This window comes from Apostichopus japonicus, chromosome 18 (genome assembly GCF_037975245.1).
Source record: "Apostichopus japonicus isolate 1M-3 chromosome 18, ASM3797524v1, whole genome shotgun sequence".
Taxonomy (NCBI): domain Eukaryota; kingdom Metazoa; phylum Echinodermata; class Holothuroidea; order Aspidochirotida; family Stichopodidae; genus Apostichopus; species Apostichopus japonicus.
Window position 1 is genome coordinate 15954045 of NC_092578.1, and position 22714 is coordinate 15976758.

General features: G+C 33.9%; 1 protein-coding gene across 2 annotated transcripts in view; it reads left to right on the forward strand.

Annotated features, from left to right (window-relative positions):
* The window catches only part of LOC139958728 (melatonin receptor type 1B-A-like), a 53133-nt gene that overhangs the window by 24627 nt on the left and 5792 nt on the right, over window positions 1–22714 (forward strand). For both annotated transcript variants that reach the window (XM_071956027.1, XM_071956026.1), the window contains exon 2: window positions 4839–5689. In XM_071956027.1, coding sequence (XP_071812128.1) covers window positions 4938–5689 — 752 coding nt within the window. In that variant the 5' untranslated portion in view covers window positions 4839–4937. The remainder of the gene's footprint in view (window positions 1–4838; window positions 5690–22714) is intronic.

Sequence of the window (22714 nt, forward strand, 5' to 3'; positions counted from 1 at the left end):
GCAGTATGTGATCGAAATAATTAATACTGGTCCCTGTTTTTTTGACATTTATGTTAAACAACAGATCAATAAAAATGATGTTATACAAACTGATGACGTCATTGAAAAGATTATATAACACGGTCCTTTATACTTTTACTTGTACTAAAATAGTGTATATGTTACTTATATAAACCCTTAAAGATATCATGTCTTTTTTAACCACTGCATGGAAGTCACTACCAGTGCAATTCTTTGTGGCTTTGAGCTTAAAGCAAGATATAAATAATATAAAATATTAAATATGCCATTTCCTCAAAGTTTTTGCTTTCTTAGTTTATAGTCTTTTCCCCTTGACATTATAGCTGATTATCGAATTACGCAGACATCACACTTTGAGCAAAATTACCTCAGAGACAAAACTAAATATTTATTATCAAATATTATTGGTAATCATGTGTGACCAATGTTCATTATATGGTACTCTGACTTGCACTAGAAAGTTAGAAAATGGTGCACCCATGCTCAAAATTTCAACAAACTTATTATATCACCCATCACAGAATAATGATTTGCCCACACGGAGATGTTTTAACTGTCTGTTTTAATAATCTTCAATGGCGGATGAAAGCCAATCTAGGTAAAAAAAAAAAAAAACTTTTGAAATCTTCGAGCCATTGTAGCATGCTAAGACTTTTGGACAATATCGACGACCTATTTTCATCTTGATTTGTGTGTGTAAGGATTCGGAATATGGGGACATAAAGTGGAAATTTGAGTTTTTCGAGTTTTTTTAAAAATGTTAAAAGTTTGTTAAGAGACAATGCTTAGGGCTCTTTGAAAAGACGGAGGAACATAGTTTAAAGACTCTACACAGCTGAAGTGCTCACAACAATTTTAATTAAAACATAAAAATAAAAAAAAATAATCAGAGGTTAAAATTCATTTGGTTTTGTCTGCAAAAGAGGAAACATATAATAGGCTTACTTCAGTGTACTGTGGAACATTTCATTCACGCGGTTTTCGAGAGAACTTTTTAAAGTTGGTATATGCTTTGTAAAAGTTTGTACCACTAAAGGTGAATTCGAAGCCACCCAGTATGGTATACTACAGAAAGCAGATTGACGGCATTTGGCATTCACCAATCAGTAATACTTTTTAAGAAAAAGTCGCCCAGGAAAGAACCTGGGCACGAACACAAAACTACCGAACGACTGATCCGCTCTCAACCCCAGTCCCCTTGCATCGGGACTGTGACTGTGTGATCATCGTCGGGTGTGCATCATCATTCCCCTCGAAAGGGAACAGATACTACACATGATCTTAGCCACTTAAATACTTTTCCGTCCCGCATGCACTCGCCGACTGCCACAACCATGAAGTACTTACCGAATATAAGGTCCACCAGTAAAAGGGAAGTATTGTAGGCATTGCAACACAATGACCCACGTTAGCCAGAGCACTGCATGAAGAAGGGGAAAAAAAGGAAGAAATAAAAAAGGGTGACCAGTTCTCAATGTGTGACTCAGGCTATGATAAAGAATATCGGAATTCTGGAAACAATAGATCGGAACTTCCAGCTGGTTATGTTTGCTAACACCTGCCATGCAATGATGCGGCAAACGAAAATAAATATATACACAATACAGGCACGTATATGTATTATACCGATCTGAACGAAGAACATCATATAGTACTAGACACTATAAAAGTTTTTTTTTCTTTCGACTCATCTGCATAGAATTTGAAAAACTTTTCACAACAGATGACGCCTATACTGAGCACAATAATTTAATTTGCATAATAGAATCGGGACGTATCATTGTCAATTTAATACTGGTATCGTATGTCCACTTATACCATTAGCAACTATACTTAAACATCTGTGGGTTGGTGTAAAACTGTAAAACTATATTAGGTCCCTTATACCATGCGGGACCTAGTAATTAGATAATTATATGATCTAACCCCGGGTTAGATCTTGCATGGGTTTGGGGTAAGGTTTGAGTCGACTTATGGCCTATAACTGTTACGTCATAATGCTGTGTTGAGGACGAGTGAGTTTATATAGGCTTATAATGTAGCTTCTACCAACCATGGTTAGTTTACCCCACCCCAACCCCTCCCTATCGTATCGCTAATTATTAACTTCTATAATATTTTTCATTTTATCTGAAAATTAATACCGGAGCTTTGATTGAGTCTACATGTTGATGCCGACCTTATATAACCATGGAGGTCTGTTTTTACCTCCATGATATAACTCTCATTTGCTAGGCCAACCACTGCCTTCCATTTTTCACACGGTTAGCTCAAAGACGTCTTCTGTTACAATGGTCCATACTGCATTGTCGTGTAATGTAGACCTGCTTCGATATGTTATGAAGTGGAAAGAAAGTTCAATTGTCGAGCAAGTTTATACGATCAAAATAAGAGAAAGCCATTGTCTTCTCCTTGTCTTTCCTAATGAAGTGTGTGTTCCAGGATGTGGTAGTTACATGGCTGAAAAAAGGGTTAATCTTCCTCACAAATACTACATAGTAAGCCCTTGTTAATGGGTTCCGCGATACTTGTGTACACGCAAAAGCCACACGCGTTTTATTAACACTAACGGATTTGTTACTACCGATGACTCACCGTCTATTGTTATGCGCAGCACCTGGGCGTACGTATAGCACAAGCTTGTCCATTCATAAAAAAAAAAGCAATGAAAAACAATACTGCTACTTACAGTCATACAAGGCGTGACGAATTACGAGACGAAATAAGAAAATATGGTAACAATGAGAGAAAAAGTTAAACAATGTTTGATTCATTATAAAATTGTAGTCTTTGTCATAGCAGCTGCTGTGTTAGTTTAGTAACAATATATATCTCACAGTATACTCCCAACCCAGCGGTGATTCAATCTTGCGAGCTATTGTGCGGGCAGATGGGTCATGTATTTGTTCTGCATGATGCATATATCCAAAAACAGATGATATGGGGGACACTAATGTTGTTCATACGGCATATTTACAACATGTGTGTATAGAACATGTGGTACAGTTCACATGCAGATGTCGATCGATCCTGTGGGTCAAGACTAATTACAGAATGTTGAAAATAAAAAATAAAATAGAACAAAATTGTCGGTAATCAATAATGTGTTTCATGTTACGCACTTCTGCACTGGTTATATAGAAAGTTTAAAGGTTAGGCCACATAATACAACATATTTTCATTTTTAGATTGTTTTACAAAGTTGCTATGGGATTTGTAAAGGTGTAGGATATATACCGGTAAGTCGCGGGGAAAAACATCGTCTACATATCGTACGTGATCACTTCACTTATGTGGTCAGTACTGCAGTTCTTCTAGTCCATTCTATGAGATTGGGAATATAGTATCTATAGGACTTAATAATAAAGTCAGGCCCCGGTGTGCCCATTATGCGTACTATGCGGCTGCCCTATATAAGGCGGCAAAATTCGAAGGCGACGAACCCGCAAAAGGCTACTCCTAAATAAAGTCCTTGATTCGCCTCTTTAGCTCTATCATTCAGATCCATGCCCCCTTCCTTAATCAGTCGGGGGAAACTTATACATCCTCTCCCATACCTCTGAAATTCAGTGCACGTCACTGGCATGTGTTGTATCACTGTAGTATATCAGCACTGAACTTTAGTTTTTAGTTCATTTTTGTCCAAAATGTTAAAGAACAACAACAGTGAAGTTGCGTGGCTTGCTTGATTTATTTTTAAATTGATTATGTTAACAAGTTTGTAATGCCTATTGTTAACATCAACAATTCTTGGAGCAGGTCACATTATATTTGTGTGGAGTGTATATGTGCGGAGTGTATAGCCTAGTGGTTAACGCCGGCGTCTCCCAGTCATGAGATCCCCGGTTCGAATCCCCGCCGACAGCAATGTGTGTCGTCTGGCAAGGGTGTTGTTCAATAACAACTTCCCGACATGGACGTTAAAATGGATGTGTGCCGAGAGATTGGCTTCGGTCAGCTTGCGAGTCTACAAGCCTCCATGGCTTCTTTCGCGAGTTCCTGCTTGCGGGAAGATCACATATACATACATACATACATACATACATACATATTTTGAATCATATTCTATGTTGTTCTTCTTGCTTGTCAGTGGAAACTATCGTAATAATATTTCACGTGATCACGTTCCTATCTGTATTCGATGTAAAACATTATCTTACAAATAAAAGATGGTATACACATGATCGATATAAGAAATGTGACACTTTTACATGATTTTTTTAGATATAACATAAATATATTATCATATACATTCATGCTCTTCATATGATATCTTTTCTCAAATCTTCTACAAGTTTCTTCCTACCTTATATAATAGACGAAAACTTGTCGCTGTTGCCAAATCGATCGCTCGTGTAAATAAACCACGTAACACATTTTTACTTGTGTAAGAGTACCGTAACTGCGTGTGAGAAAGGTAACACGGTAACAGTTACGATGGAGTGGGATTTAACAGGCTTACAAGTGTTAACGTATAGTGGTTCTTGATAATATTTTCAACAAAAGACAGAGACTGTATTGGTTGGAGCAAAGAACCTGGCAGAATTAAAATCCCACTATACCTATGGCCTATATAGATTAACCAAAGTGCAGGGTATAGGCCTGTTCGAGCCGTACGCCCGCAAACCCGATTAGTAAACAACTTAATTGTGTGACATTTCTTTACCATATGCCGCATTGAAATCTTTCGTAGGCTTGGCTTGCCCGTGTGCCATCAATAGGTCTGTATACGTTTCGGTAAAGGAATGCATGGGATTAAGCAGATTCACATACGCATTGTCTAATCTGTCTCTCCTTTTCTCTCTCTCTCTCGTCAGACCACTACCGCGTATTTTACAGATTTCCCTGTTCGGTTGATCCCGCCTTTCTGAACCCATTATCTTTCTCTGAGGAATTTATTATCGCTAAACGTCATCATGGGTGAAGCGCATCCAAGCCTTCCAGCCGTCGTTGAGGAAACCGACGAAGAAATAGCTTTCCATTTTTCGGATACCCGACAGAGAACGATAGTAGCGTCCATGTTCATACTTGTGGCAATAATTGGCACTTTGGGTAACTTTTTAGTCATTTTTGCTGTCATAATTTCAAAGAAATTAAGGACTGCAACTAATGCCTTCGTCGTTAACTTAGCAGTTGCGGATCTACTGACGGCGTTGTGTGTCCCATGGAACGCCGTAGCTCTATTGGGCTTTGAGGGACTACCGGTCCCAGAACCATTTTGTACCGTCGCCGCGGGGGTGATGTTTACCTGTGTAGGGTGCAGTTTATATACCCTCGCATCGATTGCTGTCAACAGGCTTATCCTGATCACCAGGCCGCTTCATGTTTACAAAAAACTATTCCGACCTAAATTTATTATGACGACAATTATGTTCATTTGGTTGATACCGCTTTGTTTAGCGGTGGTGCCGCCATTCTTTGGTGCTGGGGCTCTCGGTTACAATGAAAAGTACCATACATGCAGTGGTAAATCCGCGCATAAGAATTCTAACACCTATGACGTCATTCAAGCCCTTGGACTGTATCCTATACCATTGGTTACCATTATAGGTTGTTACGTCATTATTTATGTTCATGTTCGAAAACACGTGCAGAAGATGAGAAGGAAAGAACGAGAAGGAACCGAACTGTCTTATTCTGCTTCCGGGTCATTCGTAGAGAATAATAGGTAAGTTTGCGACTCATTATTGTTTGGAAGTTGTAAGTCTACTTGGTGGTCTTGCGTCGACCCCTGTTCGCTCTTGGTCCATTAACGTCAAACTAGCCAGTCAATATAATTTATTAATCGCACATTCTATCGTAAGACACATGCATTGGAGACGACCCAACCCAACCCAACCCTACCCTACACCACCGATTAATCAAATAAAGTGGCTGGACTACTTAGACTAACACACTTACACACAGAGGTCAGCATTAGGTCAGTTCCTCAGATCACACAACATTAAATTGAATATAGAACAACAGAAAACCTTTGTGGCGTCAATTGACATGTCTACAATGCATTACAAGGTTAGCATATATGGGCAACAGGTATTGATAAAATTTTAAGAGAAAGTCATGGTTTCACAAAACGAAACAATCATTAAAATTTAGGCTTATATTCATGAGCCGACGTCATCGTCAACTTAGACTTAAAGGAGCATACCATAGAGTAAGCATATAATGCTGCATAGCACGACTATCTTGAAAAACGAAATAGCTATATTCATAACATTGCTAGCGCACAATGATTGCTTCCGTTTTTCTCGGGCTAAAATAAACATTAAGACTGAACGTCTATACCTAAAGTCTTTTTTTTTTTGTTATTTAATTAAATTGCAGAGGAATAATTGAATGATAAACTTTTGTCGAGAACGCTATACAGTCTTATATAGCTGCCGGAGTGCCGTATATAAGCCTGTATTAAAACTTTATGTAACGGAACGTGGGTTATATAGTTTTGCGGGTATAGATAAATACTAATTAAGTCTCAAAGACGTAATCAATTTGTCTGGAAGAGAAATCAGTAGCATGATAAGATGAATATTGTTTTTAAGACATATACGGGACAGTATCAATTCAGTATGGTACCTTTACAAGAGTTTTAAATGTCCATGTACACCTATACATAGTTGGCGATTTAACCTATCAGGGGTGTACGGAATGCCAAATGTATCAAAAATGTCCAAAACTATATAAGCATGTCCAAAATAATATAAGCATGTCCAAAAAAATATAAGCATGTCCAAAAAAATATAAGTATGTCCAAATTTATATAAACATATCGAAACTAATATAAGTATGTCCAAAAATAATATGATCATGCCCAAAATAATATGAGAGTGTCGAAAAATTATATGAACATGTCGAATGTAACTGCTAACTTCAACTTTTTAGTGAACATTTTGGCATCTGAATTCACGCCATCTGTTGCAAAATATCCAAAAAAATATAAGCATGTCCAAATTTATATAAACATGTCGAAACCAATATGAGTATGTCCAAAAATAATGAGAGCATGTCCAAAATGATATAAGAGTGTCGAAAGACTATAAGAGCATGTCCAAAATATAAAAAAGTGTCGAAAAATAATACAAAAGTCTAGAGCGTAACTGCTCGATTCAACTTTGTAATGAACAGTCAGGCGTTTGAATTTTACGCCATATGTTCCAAATATCAAACTTTTTATTTTGGTATGCTGAAAACAAAAACACCATATCCAGCGTAACATAAGACGATATACAGTTCATCCATTACCGTATTAGTGTGTGTGTTAATATTTTAATGATATTTCGATCAAGAACGATTTTATTTTCGAGGAAATATTAGTTGAGTTGTTTCGTAGCGCGAGTGATCAACCTGGCCCCAAGGTGCTGTAACTATCAGTGAGTTTAATACGAAGAACCACTGTGTCCAACATTCCACGCGGTTTAATCAATAATATGTAGTTGGCGAGTTCTTCCCACGTTTCCATCTTGAAATTTAGTTAAAAGGTGAGAGTGAAGATTAAACGTTGAATACCCCTAACCTAGGCTTATTTTTTTTTTTAATTCTGGGCTAGTGTCCGACTTCGCCTGGTAACCGTAATTAAGTGTCACAATTTTCCGTTAAAAAAGTAACACAGTATAGTAGTTCATTTTCACTGTCAACGTACGCATGTGTGATAACTACCGTACGTTGTTAGCGCTTGTGCATGTTGTACGTACTTTCGCACGTGAACTTCTTTGCCTTCGCAACAATATATGAATAATCTCAGCACCTCTAGGCAGGGCGAAACCACTCACATTACGTAGGGATGTAAAAAGGAAAAATGTTAGGTGATGGTCTTGTTTTTACATATTTTGAATTATTTGCGTCACAAAAACAGAAGAATGTTTCAATAATATATTGTCATAATGATAACCATTGTGTCAGTTGATACAAATTACCTCTAAAGAAGGTATTGCAAGCTAATTTTTTTCGACATACCAATATAAAAGTTCGATATTTGAAACATTTGGCGTGACTTCAAACGCCAAAATGTTCATAACAAAGTTGAAGTTAGCAGTTACACTCGAGACTTCTATATTATTATTCGACACTCTCATATAATTTTGGGCGTGCTCATATTATATTTTGACATACTTATATGTGTTTGGACATGCGCGTATTATTTTGGACATGCTCATATAGTTTTGACATGTCTATATAAATTTGGACATGCTCATATAAGTTTGGACATGCTTATATTTTTTTGGATATTTTGCAACATATGGCGTAACTTAAAACGCCAAAATGTTCAAAACAAAATTGAATTAGGCAGTTACATTTGTCCCTCTTGTATTATTTTTCGACATTCTTTTAATATGTTGGACATGCTCATATAGTCTTTCGACACTCTCATATTATTTTGGACATGCTCTTATTATTTTTGGACATACTCATATTAGTTTCGACATGTTTATATAAATTTGGACATGCTTATATTATTTTGGACATGCTTATATTGCTTTGGACATTTTTGAAACGTATGGCATGCCGTAGGGGTGTGCACAGAATTTCAAAGATGAGGAACGAAATTGTAAAATTCTTTCCCGAGGAAACCCGACTCTCGTTGTGGTCACGATAGCTATGGTGGATATGGGAAATGTTGATCCATGGTAGTCATGGTGATGTTATCCATTTCACGGTAACTATCGTGGACTAGTACAAGCCATTCAAGGAGGCCTGTCAGTGTTTATAGCTCCATGGTATGATATTACAGAAAGCGACTGGGATGCTAACTCTAAAGACATTGACAATTGCCATATAGACAATGCGCAATACAATTCAATTCAATTCAGTGACTGTTGTTGCCACTATAAAACTATGCACTGTGCCGTAACTGTGGGTAAGTCCGCCAACATCAAACAAGTTCAATGCCTGGTTATATACAGAATCGAATTAGATAATAAGTCAAACAGTACTACATACCAACGCTTTCGACCTGCGTCATGTTCCGATAAGTACAAAAGTGCACTGTCTGTCCACAACAGTTATCGTGAAATGGATAACATGTGTGATGAAATGATAATACAACCCCAATCATGGATCAACATTACAAATATCCACCATAGTTATCGTGACCACAACGAGAATCGGGTGCCCCGAGAACTGAACATTTATGGAAGGGCCAGAAGTGAATGAAGGAAGATATGTGGCTCTGCATGGGTCCACGTAGACTATAATAAGCTTGAAACGCAAGGTCGTATTAAAATTATTGTTTGTGAGTGGTTCAAATGGGGCGGGGGGGGGGGTACACCCATATTGCAGTGGTCTCATTCTTTCCTGGCTGAATATAAAAAAAAAGCCAGGCGACTGAGTTATTTCCCCTCGATTGACAATGGAAGGTGAGGGCCATGAACCACCCCGCCCAACCCAAGCCCCTCCCTCCTGTGCACGTCACTGACACAGTGATTCCTATCCTTTCATATATGTTAACGAATACTGTGTTGAATATCCATGGACGAAATCTGGTTAATTGGAAGGCTATATACCGAAATTATATGCATTATTTGCAAATACAGTTACAATCAAATGTAAAAACTTATCAAGTAAAAAGATTTAATATAATGCACATTTTTACTTTTTAGAATTATGAATGGGATCTTCCTACTGATCGAACATAAAGTAAATATATTGAAAATAAACAACAACAAAAAAAAACAAATGGACCAAACAGAACGGTTAAATGTTTGCATTTTAAATGTTATTTCATTCTTCAACATTGTAACAGCCAATATAAATATATATTGTAACGTCATGATAAATTTTCTGGTCGTCGGATTGGTGGACGTATTTTCAAATTCTTCAGCTAAATCAGAAGGAACGAAAATTCGGGAATTCATCCCACCCATTGTTTCCTTTGTGCAATATGATATGTATTCTCGTGGATCCGATTGGTTTAATAACAATAATAGTAAATAAGGTTTATTTCATAAATATAGTTTACAATTTAAACCATGATAAGACGTAATATAATACGCCATCACGCAGTCACATGGAATTATTTCTCGCATTGTCTGCAATAAAAATATGTAAGACTATACTTTACTTTTATCATGGTTATATCGATCGTTTTTGCATAGTAGCCGCTTTACAGTGATCATCATGGCCTATAAAACCATCCTTTTTCTTTTTAACATATTAACGTATGCTCATCTTTAACACTATCAGAATACGGGGGGTTATCCTGCCAGTAAGTGAGCCAAAGTCTGGAAAGAATGAATAAAACGTTTCCTGTAAAATCGAGGAAGTTTATACACAGCTTGATCTGCAGCTATATACAAGAAGTGTGAAAGTGTACGACGTGAAGAATCACATGCAGGAACAAATCACTTGTTTTAGTGACTCATTAATTAATACCATGAGAGATTATGCCGGTCAGGAAAAACTGTAATTATTCCCGGGTATGACATATCTTCATATTTTCTTGACCAAGATGGTAACGTAGAATTGACAGGCCAGGATGTCTGTTTACATCCCTTGGGCCCCAAGGAAGGACGATTTGCCAAAGAAATATCTCTCCCTGATGGTCAAGATTAGTTTATCATCGAGAACAACAAAGGAAATTATGATTGACATATTCCGACATTCAATTCCTCGTTGGATTCTTAGATCACAGGCACTCTAGGTAAAGAGACACATGCGAGGTGTTCCATGCAGGAAAGATAATTTACCTCAAATTAACAAAATGAAAATTACTCGCCAAAATCGCTTACTTTAATAATTGATGAAATTAGTCATAAACTGCAAAAACGTTGCCAAACAAAACAATAAAATATTACAAATTTACAATCAATTTTGATAGGACAGAAATGTGCTATAAATTGGGTTCAACAAATAAATATACTGGTAACTGATATAGATATATGAAGGAGTTTTTATAACACATTCATAAAGTGAGTGACAAACGCAGCAAATAGTATATGATATTTTTGCAGGTAGCACCGTTGCTCTAATTATAGTTAAAAGAGTTAATATATATATATATATATATATATATATCTATATATATATATATCTATATATATATATATATATATATATATATATATATATATATTTATATATATATATATATATCTATATATATATATATATCTATATATATATTTATATATATATATATTTATATATATATATATATATCTATATATATATTTATATATATATATATATTTATATATATATGTATATATATATATATATATTTATATATATATATATACACATATAGATACACATATATATATATACAGAGAGAATCAGAATTTCTTATCACTTTTTACTCATTCTTTCTTCTTCATGCAATTCAAGTCATTAATATTCATAAACAATAACGGATCGTATACTGTAAACCAGAATATAGAATGAAATAGGGTACAGTTATAAGAATAAATCATGAAACAACAATAGCTTGACTCCTCAGGTAAACAGGCTAACGAAACAACACAAAATAGCGCCTAGAAGAATGTGAAAGTAACATGCTGAGATAATATGCAAATTAACTCATTAATATTCATACATTATAACACTGACTGCCACACGTACCGTCATATATATGGAAGTGTAAGATATCAGTTAACAATTGGTTGTCATTGATACATCCGTTCGCGTCATATACAACGACATGTAGTTACGTGTATGTTATGTTTTATATCAATTTCTGAATATGGAATTCTATCATAAATACCATGCTCTTCTAAGAATCTTCCCATAAATAAAACATATAATACCAGACGAGTTCCAAGGTGCTGGTCTGTGCAGTTAACATTATCAAATTTTAAGGTTAATTTCAAAATATTATGATTGACGAATTAACTAGTATATATACTGTAACTGAAGACTTTAAGACAGGCCTTAGTCTGATAAAAAAAATTCTTTTAAAAAACCCACCTCTCCTCCAAATGATTTGCTAATAAGATTTGTTATAGCTTCTGTCATTTTCTTCAAGATATTCAGATTTAAATGTAATCTCTGGAATGCGTCTTACGGTAACAATGACATTTGTCCGCGTCAAGAGGAACTGACGTCATGTTCTGTGGGTTAGACTAAATAGTTCAGCCACTGTTATTGATTTAAGTCTCAGCATTTTGAAAGGTATAATATATTTCAAAAGTGGTATCGATATACAATCTGGACTATAATATCTTTGTTTTTTTGGACGGTCTAAAACAAATCAAAATTACATTGTGCTTTAATGTCATCTTGTAAACATCATCGGTGATTTTCCTCCAAGTTTTTTTCTCTTTAAAAGTTGTTCTATAAGTTTCAATTTTATTTCTCTCTCGCACTCTCTGACTGTTTACCGTTACTCATAGTACTTTCGAATGGTTGAGGGCGTAGTAAAAGAGACGATTAGTTACTCATCATTAAACCCCACCCAATCCCCCCCCCCCAAGCAATTCCTGACACTTTAAAGAAACTTTCATGTCCTTGTTGCATGCATTTTCGAAACTGTGCCACTGAAACACAGCTGCTGTTTTATATGCAATTGTATAGCAGTGATAGCACCAATGCTAGTTTACTTCGGTTCTGTGCATGTGTTTTGCCACAAACTATTTCTTTTTACATGTCGGTACATACAGTGTACTCTTATTTCATTTAACGATCGCGTTGGATTTTAAGTGAACTTTATTAAAGTCTGTAATTTGACGGAACACAACAGCTGCATGCATGCATGTGCACAAGCGAGCTGAACCACTGTTAATAGTAATAATACAAAACGTTCTTATTGAACTTGGCTACAAGGCTCATTACGTAACTAACGATGTCCTTATGCAATACACGCAATTCGTATATACGTACATTATGTATGCAATACATCATGTGTAAGCTTTTATCTTTTTTTACGGGTGGATTGGTTGAACTACATGCTAAATATATCGGCTTATACACCCGATACACACAGCGAACACAGTAGCTACTATAAATATTAAAAGTTTTGTACCTGCCCCCTTCTTCTCTGAAATTGTCAATGTACCAGTGTCTCTGTCACTATTCGATGCAATGCCTACCAGAAAAAAAGTTATGGGGGATATATCAGGCCTTTATATATGGCGTGATTTGCTCAACCCCTTGTCTTGTTCTGTTGACTAAAGTTGCATCATTGGTTGATTCTGAGTCATTTCCTACTCCCCCCCCTCCCCCGCCCCTTCAATCTATGAAGCATGAGGTCCTTACATCGTGGTCTTTTCATCATAGAGCTATAACGAGAAAACAAGCCTTTTCAGAATCATGCATATAATGGTCCGCTTTAATTTTGTATTTAATATTAATATGTGTTTATAGTTATGAAAGAACGGTTGTTTTTCTAGTATTCTGACTCTTTTGGATACTGATTACTAGCAATCGCAGTTTGGTGATTCATATTATGTATTGAGCTTGTATTCAATAAAAATTTAAAATCTGTGAATTTTATCTATTAATTTCGAAAGAATGGCGATAAAACTCGATACGTCGTATATTTAATTTCATATCTGTTAAATTATCTAATTAACATCGTCAAAGCCGCGAATCTATACGTCAACTGTGCAGTGTGTAAATATTGTACCTGTATACGATCGAATGCAAATCTTGCATTTAATCTATGAACAAAATATTGGGCATATCAACACTATACGTAATATATACGACAATTTAATATATAGCTATAACTCTTGCAAACGAAACGGCTGTGTGTAGACTACGTGCAACATTCGAAATGGAAGGAATAATAGCCAATCAAGAATGGATATTAACAGATAAACACGGTTAGGGTCTCAGATAAGCTACTATATATATATATATATAAATATATATATATATATATATATATATATATATAGATATATATATATATATATATATTTATATATATATATATATCTATATATATATTTATATATATATATATTTATATATATATATATATATATATATATATATATATATATATATATATATATATATTTATATATATATATACACACATATAGATACACATATATATATACAGAGAGAATCAGAATTTCTTATCACTTTTTACTCATTCTTTCTTCTTCATGCAATTCAAGTCATTAATATTCATAAACAATAACGGATCGTATACTGTAAACCAGAATATAGAATGAAATAGGGTACAGTTATAAGAATAAATCATGAAACAACAATAGCTTGACTCCTCAGGTAAACAGGCTAACGAAACAACACAAAATAGCGCCTAGAAGAATGTGAAAGTAACATGCTGAGATAATATGCAAATTAACTCATTAATATTCATACATTATAACACTGACTGCCACACGTACCGTCATATATATGGAAGTGTAAGATATCAGTTAACAATTGGTTGTCATTGATACATCCGTTCGCGTCATATACAACGACATGTAGTTACGTGTATGTTATGTTTTATATCAATTTCTGAATATGGAATTCTATCATAAATACCATGCTCTTCTAAGAATCTTCCCATAAATAAAACATATAATACCAGACGAGTTCCAAGGTGCTGGTCTGTGCAGTTAACATTATCAAATTTTAAGGTTAATTTCAAAATATTATGATTGACGAATTAACTAGTATATATACTGTAACTGAAGACTTTAAGACAGGCCTTAGTCTGATAAAAAAAATTCTTTTAAAAAACCCACCTCTCCTCCAAATGATTTGCTAATAAGATTTGTTATAGCTTCTGTCATTTTCTTCAAGATATTCAGATTTAAATGTAATCTCTGGAATGCGTCTTACGGTAACAATGACATTTGTCCGCGTCAAGAGGAACTGACGTCATGTTCTGTGGGTTAGACTAAATAGTTCAGCCACTGTTATTGATTTAAGTCTCAGCATTTTGAAAGGTATAATATATTTCAAAAGTGGTATCGATATACAATCTGGACTATAATATCTTTGTTTTTTTGGACGGTCTAAAACAAATCAAAATTACATTGTGCTTTAATGTCATCTTGTAAACATCATCGGTGATTTTCCTCCAAGTTTTTTTCTCTTTAAAAGTTGTTCTATAAGTTTCAATTTTATTTCTCTCTCGCACTCTCTGACTGTTTACCGTTACTCATAGTACTTTCGAATGGTTGAGGGCGTAGTAAAAGAGACGATTAGTTACTCATCATTAAACCCCACCCAATCCCCCCCCCCAAGCAATTCCTGACACTTTAAAGAAACTTTCATGTCCTTGTTGCATGCATTTTCGAAACTGTGCCACTGAAACACAGCTGCTGTTTTATATGCAATTGTATAGCAGTGATAGCACCAATGCTAGTTTACTTCGGTTCTGTGCATGTGTTTTGCCACAAACTATTTCTTTTTACATGTCGGTACATACAGTGTACTCTTATTTCATTTAACGATCGCGTTGGATTTTAAGTGAACTTTATTAAAGTCTGTAATTTGACGGAACACAACAGCTGCATGCATGCATGTGCACAAGCGAGCTGAACCACTGTTAATAGTAATAATACAAAACGTTCTTATTGAACTTGGCTACAAGGCTCATTACGTAACTAACGATGTCCTTATGCAATACACGCAATTCGTATATACGTACATTATGTATGCAATACATCATGTGTAAGCTTTTATCTTTTTTTACGGGTGGATTGGTTGAACTACATGCTAAATATATCGGCTTATACACCCGATACACACAGCGAACACAGTAGCTACTATAAATATTAAAAGTTTTGTACCTGCCCCCTTCTTCTCTGAAATTGTCAATGTACCAGTGTCTCTGTCACTATTCGATGCAATGCCTACCAGAAAAAAAGTTATGGGGGATATATCAGGCCTTTATATATGGCGTGATTTGCTCAACCCCTTGTCTTGTTCTGTTGACTAAAGTTGCATCATTGGTTGATTCTGAGTCATTTCCTACTCCCCCCCCCCTCCCCCGCCCCTTCAATCTATGAAGCATGAGGTCCTTACATCGTGGTCTTTTCATCATAGAGCTATAACGAGAAAACAAGCCTTTTCAGAATCATGCATATAATGGTCCGCTTTAATTTTGTATTTAATATTAATATGTGTTTATAGTTATGAAAGAACGGTTGTTTTTCTAGTATTCTGACTCTTTTGGATACTGATTACTAGCAATCGCAGTTTGGTGATTCATATTATGTATTGAGCTTGTATTCAATAAAAATTTAAAATCTGTGAATTTTATCTATTAATTTCGAAAGAATGGCGATAAAACTCGATACGTCGTATATTTAATTTCATATCTGTTAAATTATCTAATTAACATCGTCAAAGCCGCGAATCAATACGTCAACTGTGCAGTGTGTAAATATTGTACCTGTATACGATCGAATGCAAATCTTGCATTTAATCTATGAACAAAATATTGGGCATATCAACACTATACGTAATATATACGACAATTTAATATATAGCTATAACTCTTGCAAACGAAACGGCTGTGTGTAGACTACGTGCAACATTCGAAATGGAAGGAATAATAGCCAATCAAGAATGGATATTAACAGATAAACACGGTTAGGGTCTCAGATAAGCTACTATATATATATATATATATATAAATATATATATATATATATATATATATATATATATATATATATATATATAGATATATATATATATATATATATATTTATATATATATATATATATATATATCTATATATATATTTATATATATATATATTTATATATATATATATATATATATATATATATATATATATATATATATATATATATATATTTATATATATATATATACACATATAGATACACATATATATATACAGAGAGAATCAGAATTTCTTATCACTTTTTACTCATTCTTTCTTCTTCATGCAATTCAAGTCATTAATATTCATAAACAATAACGGATCGTATACTGTAAACCAGAATATAGAATGAAATAGGGTACAGTTATAAGAATAAATCATGAAACAACAATAGCTTGACTCCTCAGGTAAACAGGCTAACGAAACAACACAAAATAGCGCCTAGAAGAATGTGAAAGTAACATGCTGAGATAATATGCAAATTAACTCATTAATATTCATACATTATAACACTGACTGCCACACGTACCGTCATATATATGGAAGTGTAAGATATCAGTTAACAATTGGTTGTCATTGATACATCCGTTCGCGTCATATACAACGACATGTAGTTACGTGTATGTTATGTTTTATATCAATTTCTGAATATGGAATTCTATCATAAATACCATGCTCTTCTAAGAATCTTCCCATAAATAAAACATATAATACCAGACGAGTTCCAAGGTGCTGGTCTGTGCAGTTAACATTATCAAATTTTAAGGTTAATTTCAAAATATTATGATTGACGAATTAACTAGTATATATACTGTAACTGAAGACTTTAAGACAGGCCTTAGTCTGATAAAAAAAATTCTTTTAAAAAACCCACCTCTCCTCCAAATGATTTGCTAATAAGATTTGTTATAGCTTCTGTCATTTTCTTCAAGATATTCAGATTTAAATGTAATCTCTGGAATGCGTCTTACGGTAACAATGACATTTGTCCGCGTCAAGAGGAACTGACGTCATGTTCTGTGGGTTAGACTAAATAGTTCAGCCACTGTTATTGATTTAAGTCTCAGCATTTTGAAAGGTATAATATATTTCAAAAGTGGTATCGATATACAATCTGGACTATAATATCTTTGTTTTTTTGGACGGTCTAAAACAAATCAAAATTACATTGTGCTTTAATGTCATCTTGTAAACATCATCGGTGATTTTCCTCCAAGTTTTTTTCTCTTTAAAAGTTGTTCTATAAGTTTCAATTTTATTTCTCTCTCGCACTCTCTGACTGTTTACCGTTACTCATAGTACTTTCGAATGGTTGAGGGCGTAGTAAAAGAGACGATTAGTTACTCATCATTAAACCCCACCCAATCCCCCCCCCCCAAGCAATTCCTGACACTTTAAAGAAACTTTCATGTCCTTGTTGCATGCATTTTCGAAACTGTGCCACTGAAACACAGCTGCTGTTTTATATGCAATTGTATAGCAGTGATAGCACCAATGCTAGTTTACTTCGGTTCTGTGCATGTGTTTTGCCACAAACTATTTCTTTTTACATGTCGGTACATACAGTGTACTCTTATTTCATTTAACGATCGCGTTGGATTTTAAGTGAACTTTATTAAAGTCTGTAATTTGACGGAACACAACAGCTGCATGCATGCATGTGCACAAGCGAGCTGAACCACTGTTAATAGTAATAATACAAAACGTTCTTATTGAACTTGGCTACAAGGCTCATTACGTAACTAACGATGTCCTTATGCAATACACGCAATTCGTATATACGTACATTATGTATGCAATACATCATGTGTAAGCTTTTATCTTTTTTTACGGGTGGATTGGTTGAACTACATGCTAAATATATCGGCTTATACACCCGATACACACAGCGAACACAGTAGCTACTATAAATATTAAAAGTTTTGTACCTGCCCCCTTCTTCTCTGAAATTGTCAATGTACCAGTGTCTCTGTCACTATTCGATGCAATGCCTACCAGAAAAAAAGTTATGGGGGATATATCAGGCCTTTATATATGGCGTGATTTGCTCAACCCCTTGTCTTGTTCTGTTGACTAAAGTTGCATCATTGGTTGATTCTGAGTCATTTCCTACTCCCCCCCCCCCTCCCCCGCCCCTTCAATCTATGAAGCATGAGGTCCTTACATCGTGGTCTTTTCATCATAGAGCTATAACGAGAAAACAAGCCTTTTCAGAATCATGCATATAATGGTCCGCTTTAATTTTGTATTTAATATTAATATGTGTTTATAGTTATGAAAGAACGGTTGTTTTTCTAGTATTCTGACTCTTTTGGATACTGATTACTAGCAATCGCAGTTTGGTGATTCATATTATGTATTGAGCTTGTATTCAATAAAAATTTAAAATCTGTGAATTTTATCTATTAATTTCGAAAGAATGGCGATAAAACTCGATACGTCGTATATTTAATTTCATATCTGTTAAATTATCTAATTAACATCGTCAAAGCCGCGAATCTATACGTCAACTGTGCAGTGTGTAAATATTGTACCTGTATACGATCGAATGCAAATCTTGCATTTAATCTATGAACAAAATATTGGGCATATCAACACTATACGTAATATATACGACAATTTAATATATAGCTATAACTCTTGCAAACGAAACGGCTGTGTGTAGACTACGTGCAACATTCGAAATGGAAGGAATAATAGCCAATCAAGAATGGATATTAACAGATAAACACGGTTAGGGTCTCAGATAAGCTACTATATATATATATATATAAATATATATATATATATATATATATATATATATATATATAGATATATATATATATATATATATTTATATATATATATATATATATCTATATATATATTTATATATATATATATTTATATATATATATATATATAAATATATATATATATATATATATATATATATATATATATATATATATATATATATATATATATATATAGATATATATATATATATATATATTTATATATATATATATATATATATCTATATATATATTTATATATATATATATTTATATATATATATATATATATATATATATATATATATATATATATATATATATATATATATATATATATTTATATATATATATATATACACATATAGATACACATATATATATACAGAGAGAATCAGAATTTCTTATCACTTTTTACTCATTCTTTCTTCTTCATGCAATTCAAGTCATTAATATTCATAAACAATAACGGATCGTATACTGTAAACCAGAATATAGAATGAAATAGGGTACAGTTATAAGAATAAATCATGAAACAACAATAGCTTGACTCCTCAGGTAAACAGGCTAACGAAACAACACAAAATAGCGCCTAGAAGAATGTGAAAGTAACATGCTGAGATAATATGCAAATTAACTCATTAATATTCATACATTATAACACTGACTGCCACACGTACCGTCATATATATGGAAGTGTAAGATATCAGTTAACAATTGGTTGTCATTGATACATCCGTTCGCGTCATATACAACGACATGTAGTTACGTGTATGTTATGTTTTATATCAATTTCTGAATATGGAATTCTATCATAAATACCATGCTCTTCTAAGAATCTTCCCATAAATAAAACATATAATACCAGACGAGTTCCAAGGTGCTGGTCTGTGCAGTTAACATTATCAAATTTTAAGGTTAATTTCAAAATATTATGATTGACGAATTAACTAGTATATATACTGTAACTGAAGACTTTAAGACAGGCCTTAGTCTGATAAAAAAAATTCTTTTAAAAAACCCACCTCTCCTCCAAATGATTTGCTAATAAGATTTGTTATAGCTTCTGTCATTTTCTTCAAGATATTCAGATTTAAATGTAATCTCTGGAATGCGTCTTACGGTAACAATGACATTTGTCCGCGTCAAGAGGAACTGACGTCATGTTCTGTGGGTTAGACTAAATAGTTCAGCCACTGTTATTGATTTAAGTCTCAGCATTTTGAAAGGTATAATATATTTCAAAAGTGGTATCGATATACAATCTGGACTATAATATCTTTGTTTTTTTGGACGGTCTAAAACAAATCAAAATTACATTGTGCTTTAATGTCATCTTGTAAACATCATCGGTGATTTTCCTCCAAGTTTTTTTCTCTTTAAAAGTTGTTCTATAAGTTTCAATTTTATTTCTCTCTCGCACTCTCTGACTGTTTACCGTTACTCATAGTACTTTCGAATGGTTGAGGGCGTAGTAAAAGAGACGATTAGTTACTCATCATTAAACCCCACCCAATCCCCCCCCCCCAAGCAATTCCTGACACTTTAAAGAAACTTTCATGTCCTTGTTGCATGCATTTTCGAAACTGTGCCACTGAAACACAGCTGCTGTTTTATATGCAATTGTATAGCAGTGATAGCACCAATGCTAGTTTACTTCGGTTCTGTGCATGTGTTTTGCCACAAACTATTTCTTTTTACATGTCGGTACATACAGTGTACTCTTATTTCATTTAACGATCGCGTTGGATTTTAAGTGAACTTTATTAAAGTCTGTAATTTGACGGAACACAACAGCTGCATGCATGCATGTGCACAAGCGAGCTGAACCACTGTTAATAGTAATAATACAAAACGTTCTTATTGAACTTGGCTACAAGGCTCATTACGTAACTAACGATGTCCTTATGCAATACACGCAATTCGTATATACGTACATTATGTATGCAATACATCATGTGTAAGCTTTTATCTTTTTTTACGGGTGGATTGGTTGAACTACATGCTAAATATATCGGCTTATACACCCGATACACACAGCGAACACAGTAGCTACTATAAATATTAAAAGTTTTGTACCTGCCCCCTTCTTCTCTGAAATTGTCAATGTACCAGTGTCTCTGTCACTATTCGATGCAATGCCTACCAGAAAAAAAGTTATGGGGGATATATCAGGCCTTTATATATGGCGTGATTTGCTCAACCCCTTGTCTTGTTCTGTTGACTAAAGTTGCATCATTGGTTGATTCTGAGTCATTTCCTACTCCCCCCCCCCTCCCCCGCCCCTTCAATCTATGAAGCATGAGGTCCTTACATCGTGGTCTTTTCATCATAGAGCTATAACGAGAAAACAAGCCTTTTCAGAATCATGCATATAATGGTCCGCTTTAATTTTGTATTTAATATTAATATGTGTTTATAGTTATGAAAGAACGGTTGTTTTTCTAGTATTCTGACTCTTTTGGATACTGATTACTAGCAATCGCAGTTTGGTGATTCATATTATGTATTGAGCTTGTATTCAATAAAAATTTAAAATCTATGAATTTTATCTATTAATTTCGAAAGAATGGCGATAAAACTCGATACGTCGTATATTTAATTTCATATCTGTTAAATTATCTAATTAACATCGTCAAAGCCGCGAATCAATACGTCAACTGTGCAGTGTGTAAATATTGTACCTGTATACGATCGAATGCAAATCTTGCATTTAATCTATGAACAAAATATTGGGCATATCAACACTATACGTAATATATACGACAATTTAATATATAGCTATAACTCTTGCAAACGAAACGGCTGTGCGTAGACTACGTGCAACATTCGAAATGGAAGGAATAATAGCCAATCAAGAATGGATATTAACAGATAAACACGGTTAGGGTCTCAGATAAGCTACTGTAAGGCTTCCTGGTCCTTGGGTCTCTAAACTAAACAGAAGTCACGTGCATATAAAACTGAATATACAGTAGCTATATTTATTCACAAGAGGTATAATTTCTCACAGTAATTAAACGGTTTCATATAACGCTTTGTCTCCTGCGCATATATTAATTGCACTTGAAATCTCAGCATGTGGTAATTAATCTATGCTAAATATATTTGGGCACACTGTAGATACGCGTGTATTACTCGTAGACCCAAACCAAATGACGAACTTCCTTACCATTTAAAAAGGAAAAGTTAGATAACATTGAAAACTATCCTACCGTAAATAAGTTATATATATATATATATATATATATATATATATATATATATATATATATATATATATATATATATATATATATTTATATATATATATATTTATGTATATATATATATATATTTATTTATATATATATATATATATATATATATATGTGTGTG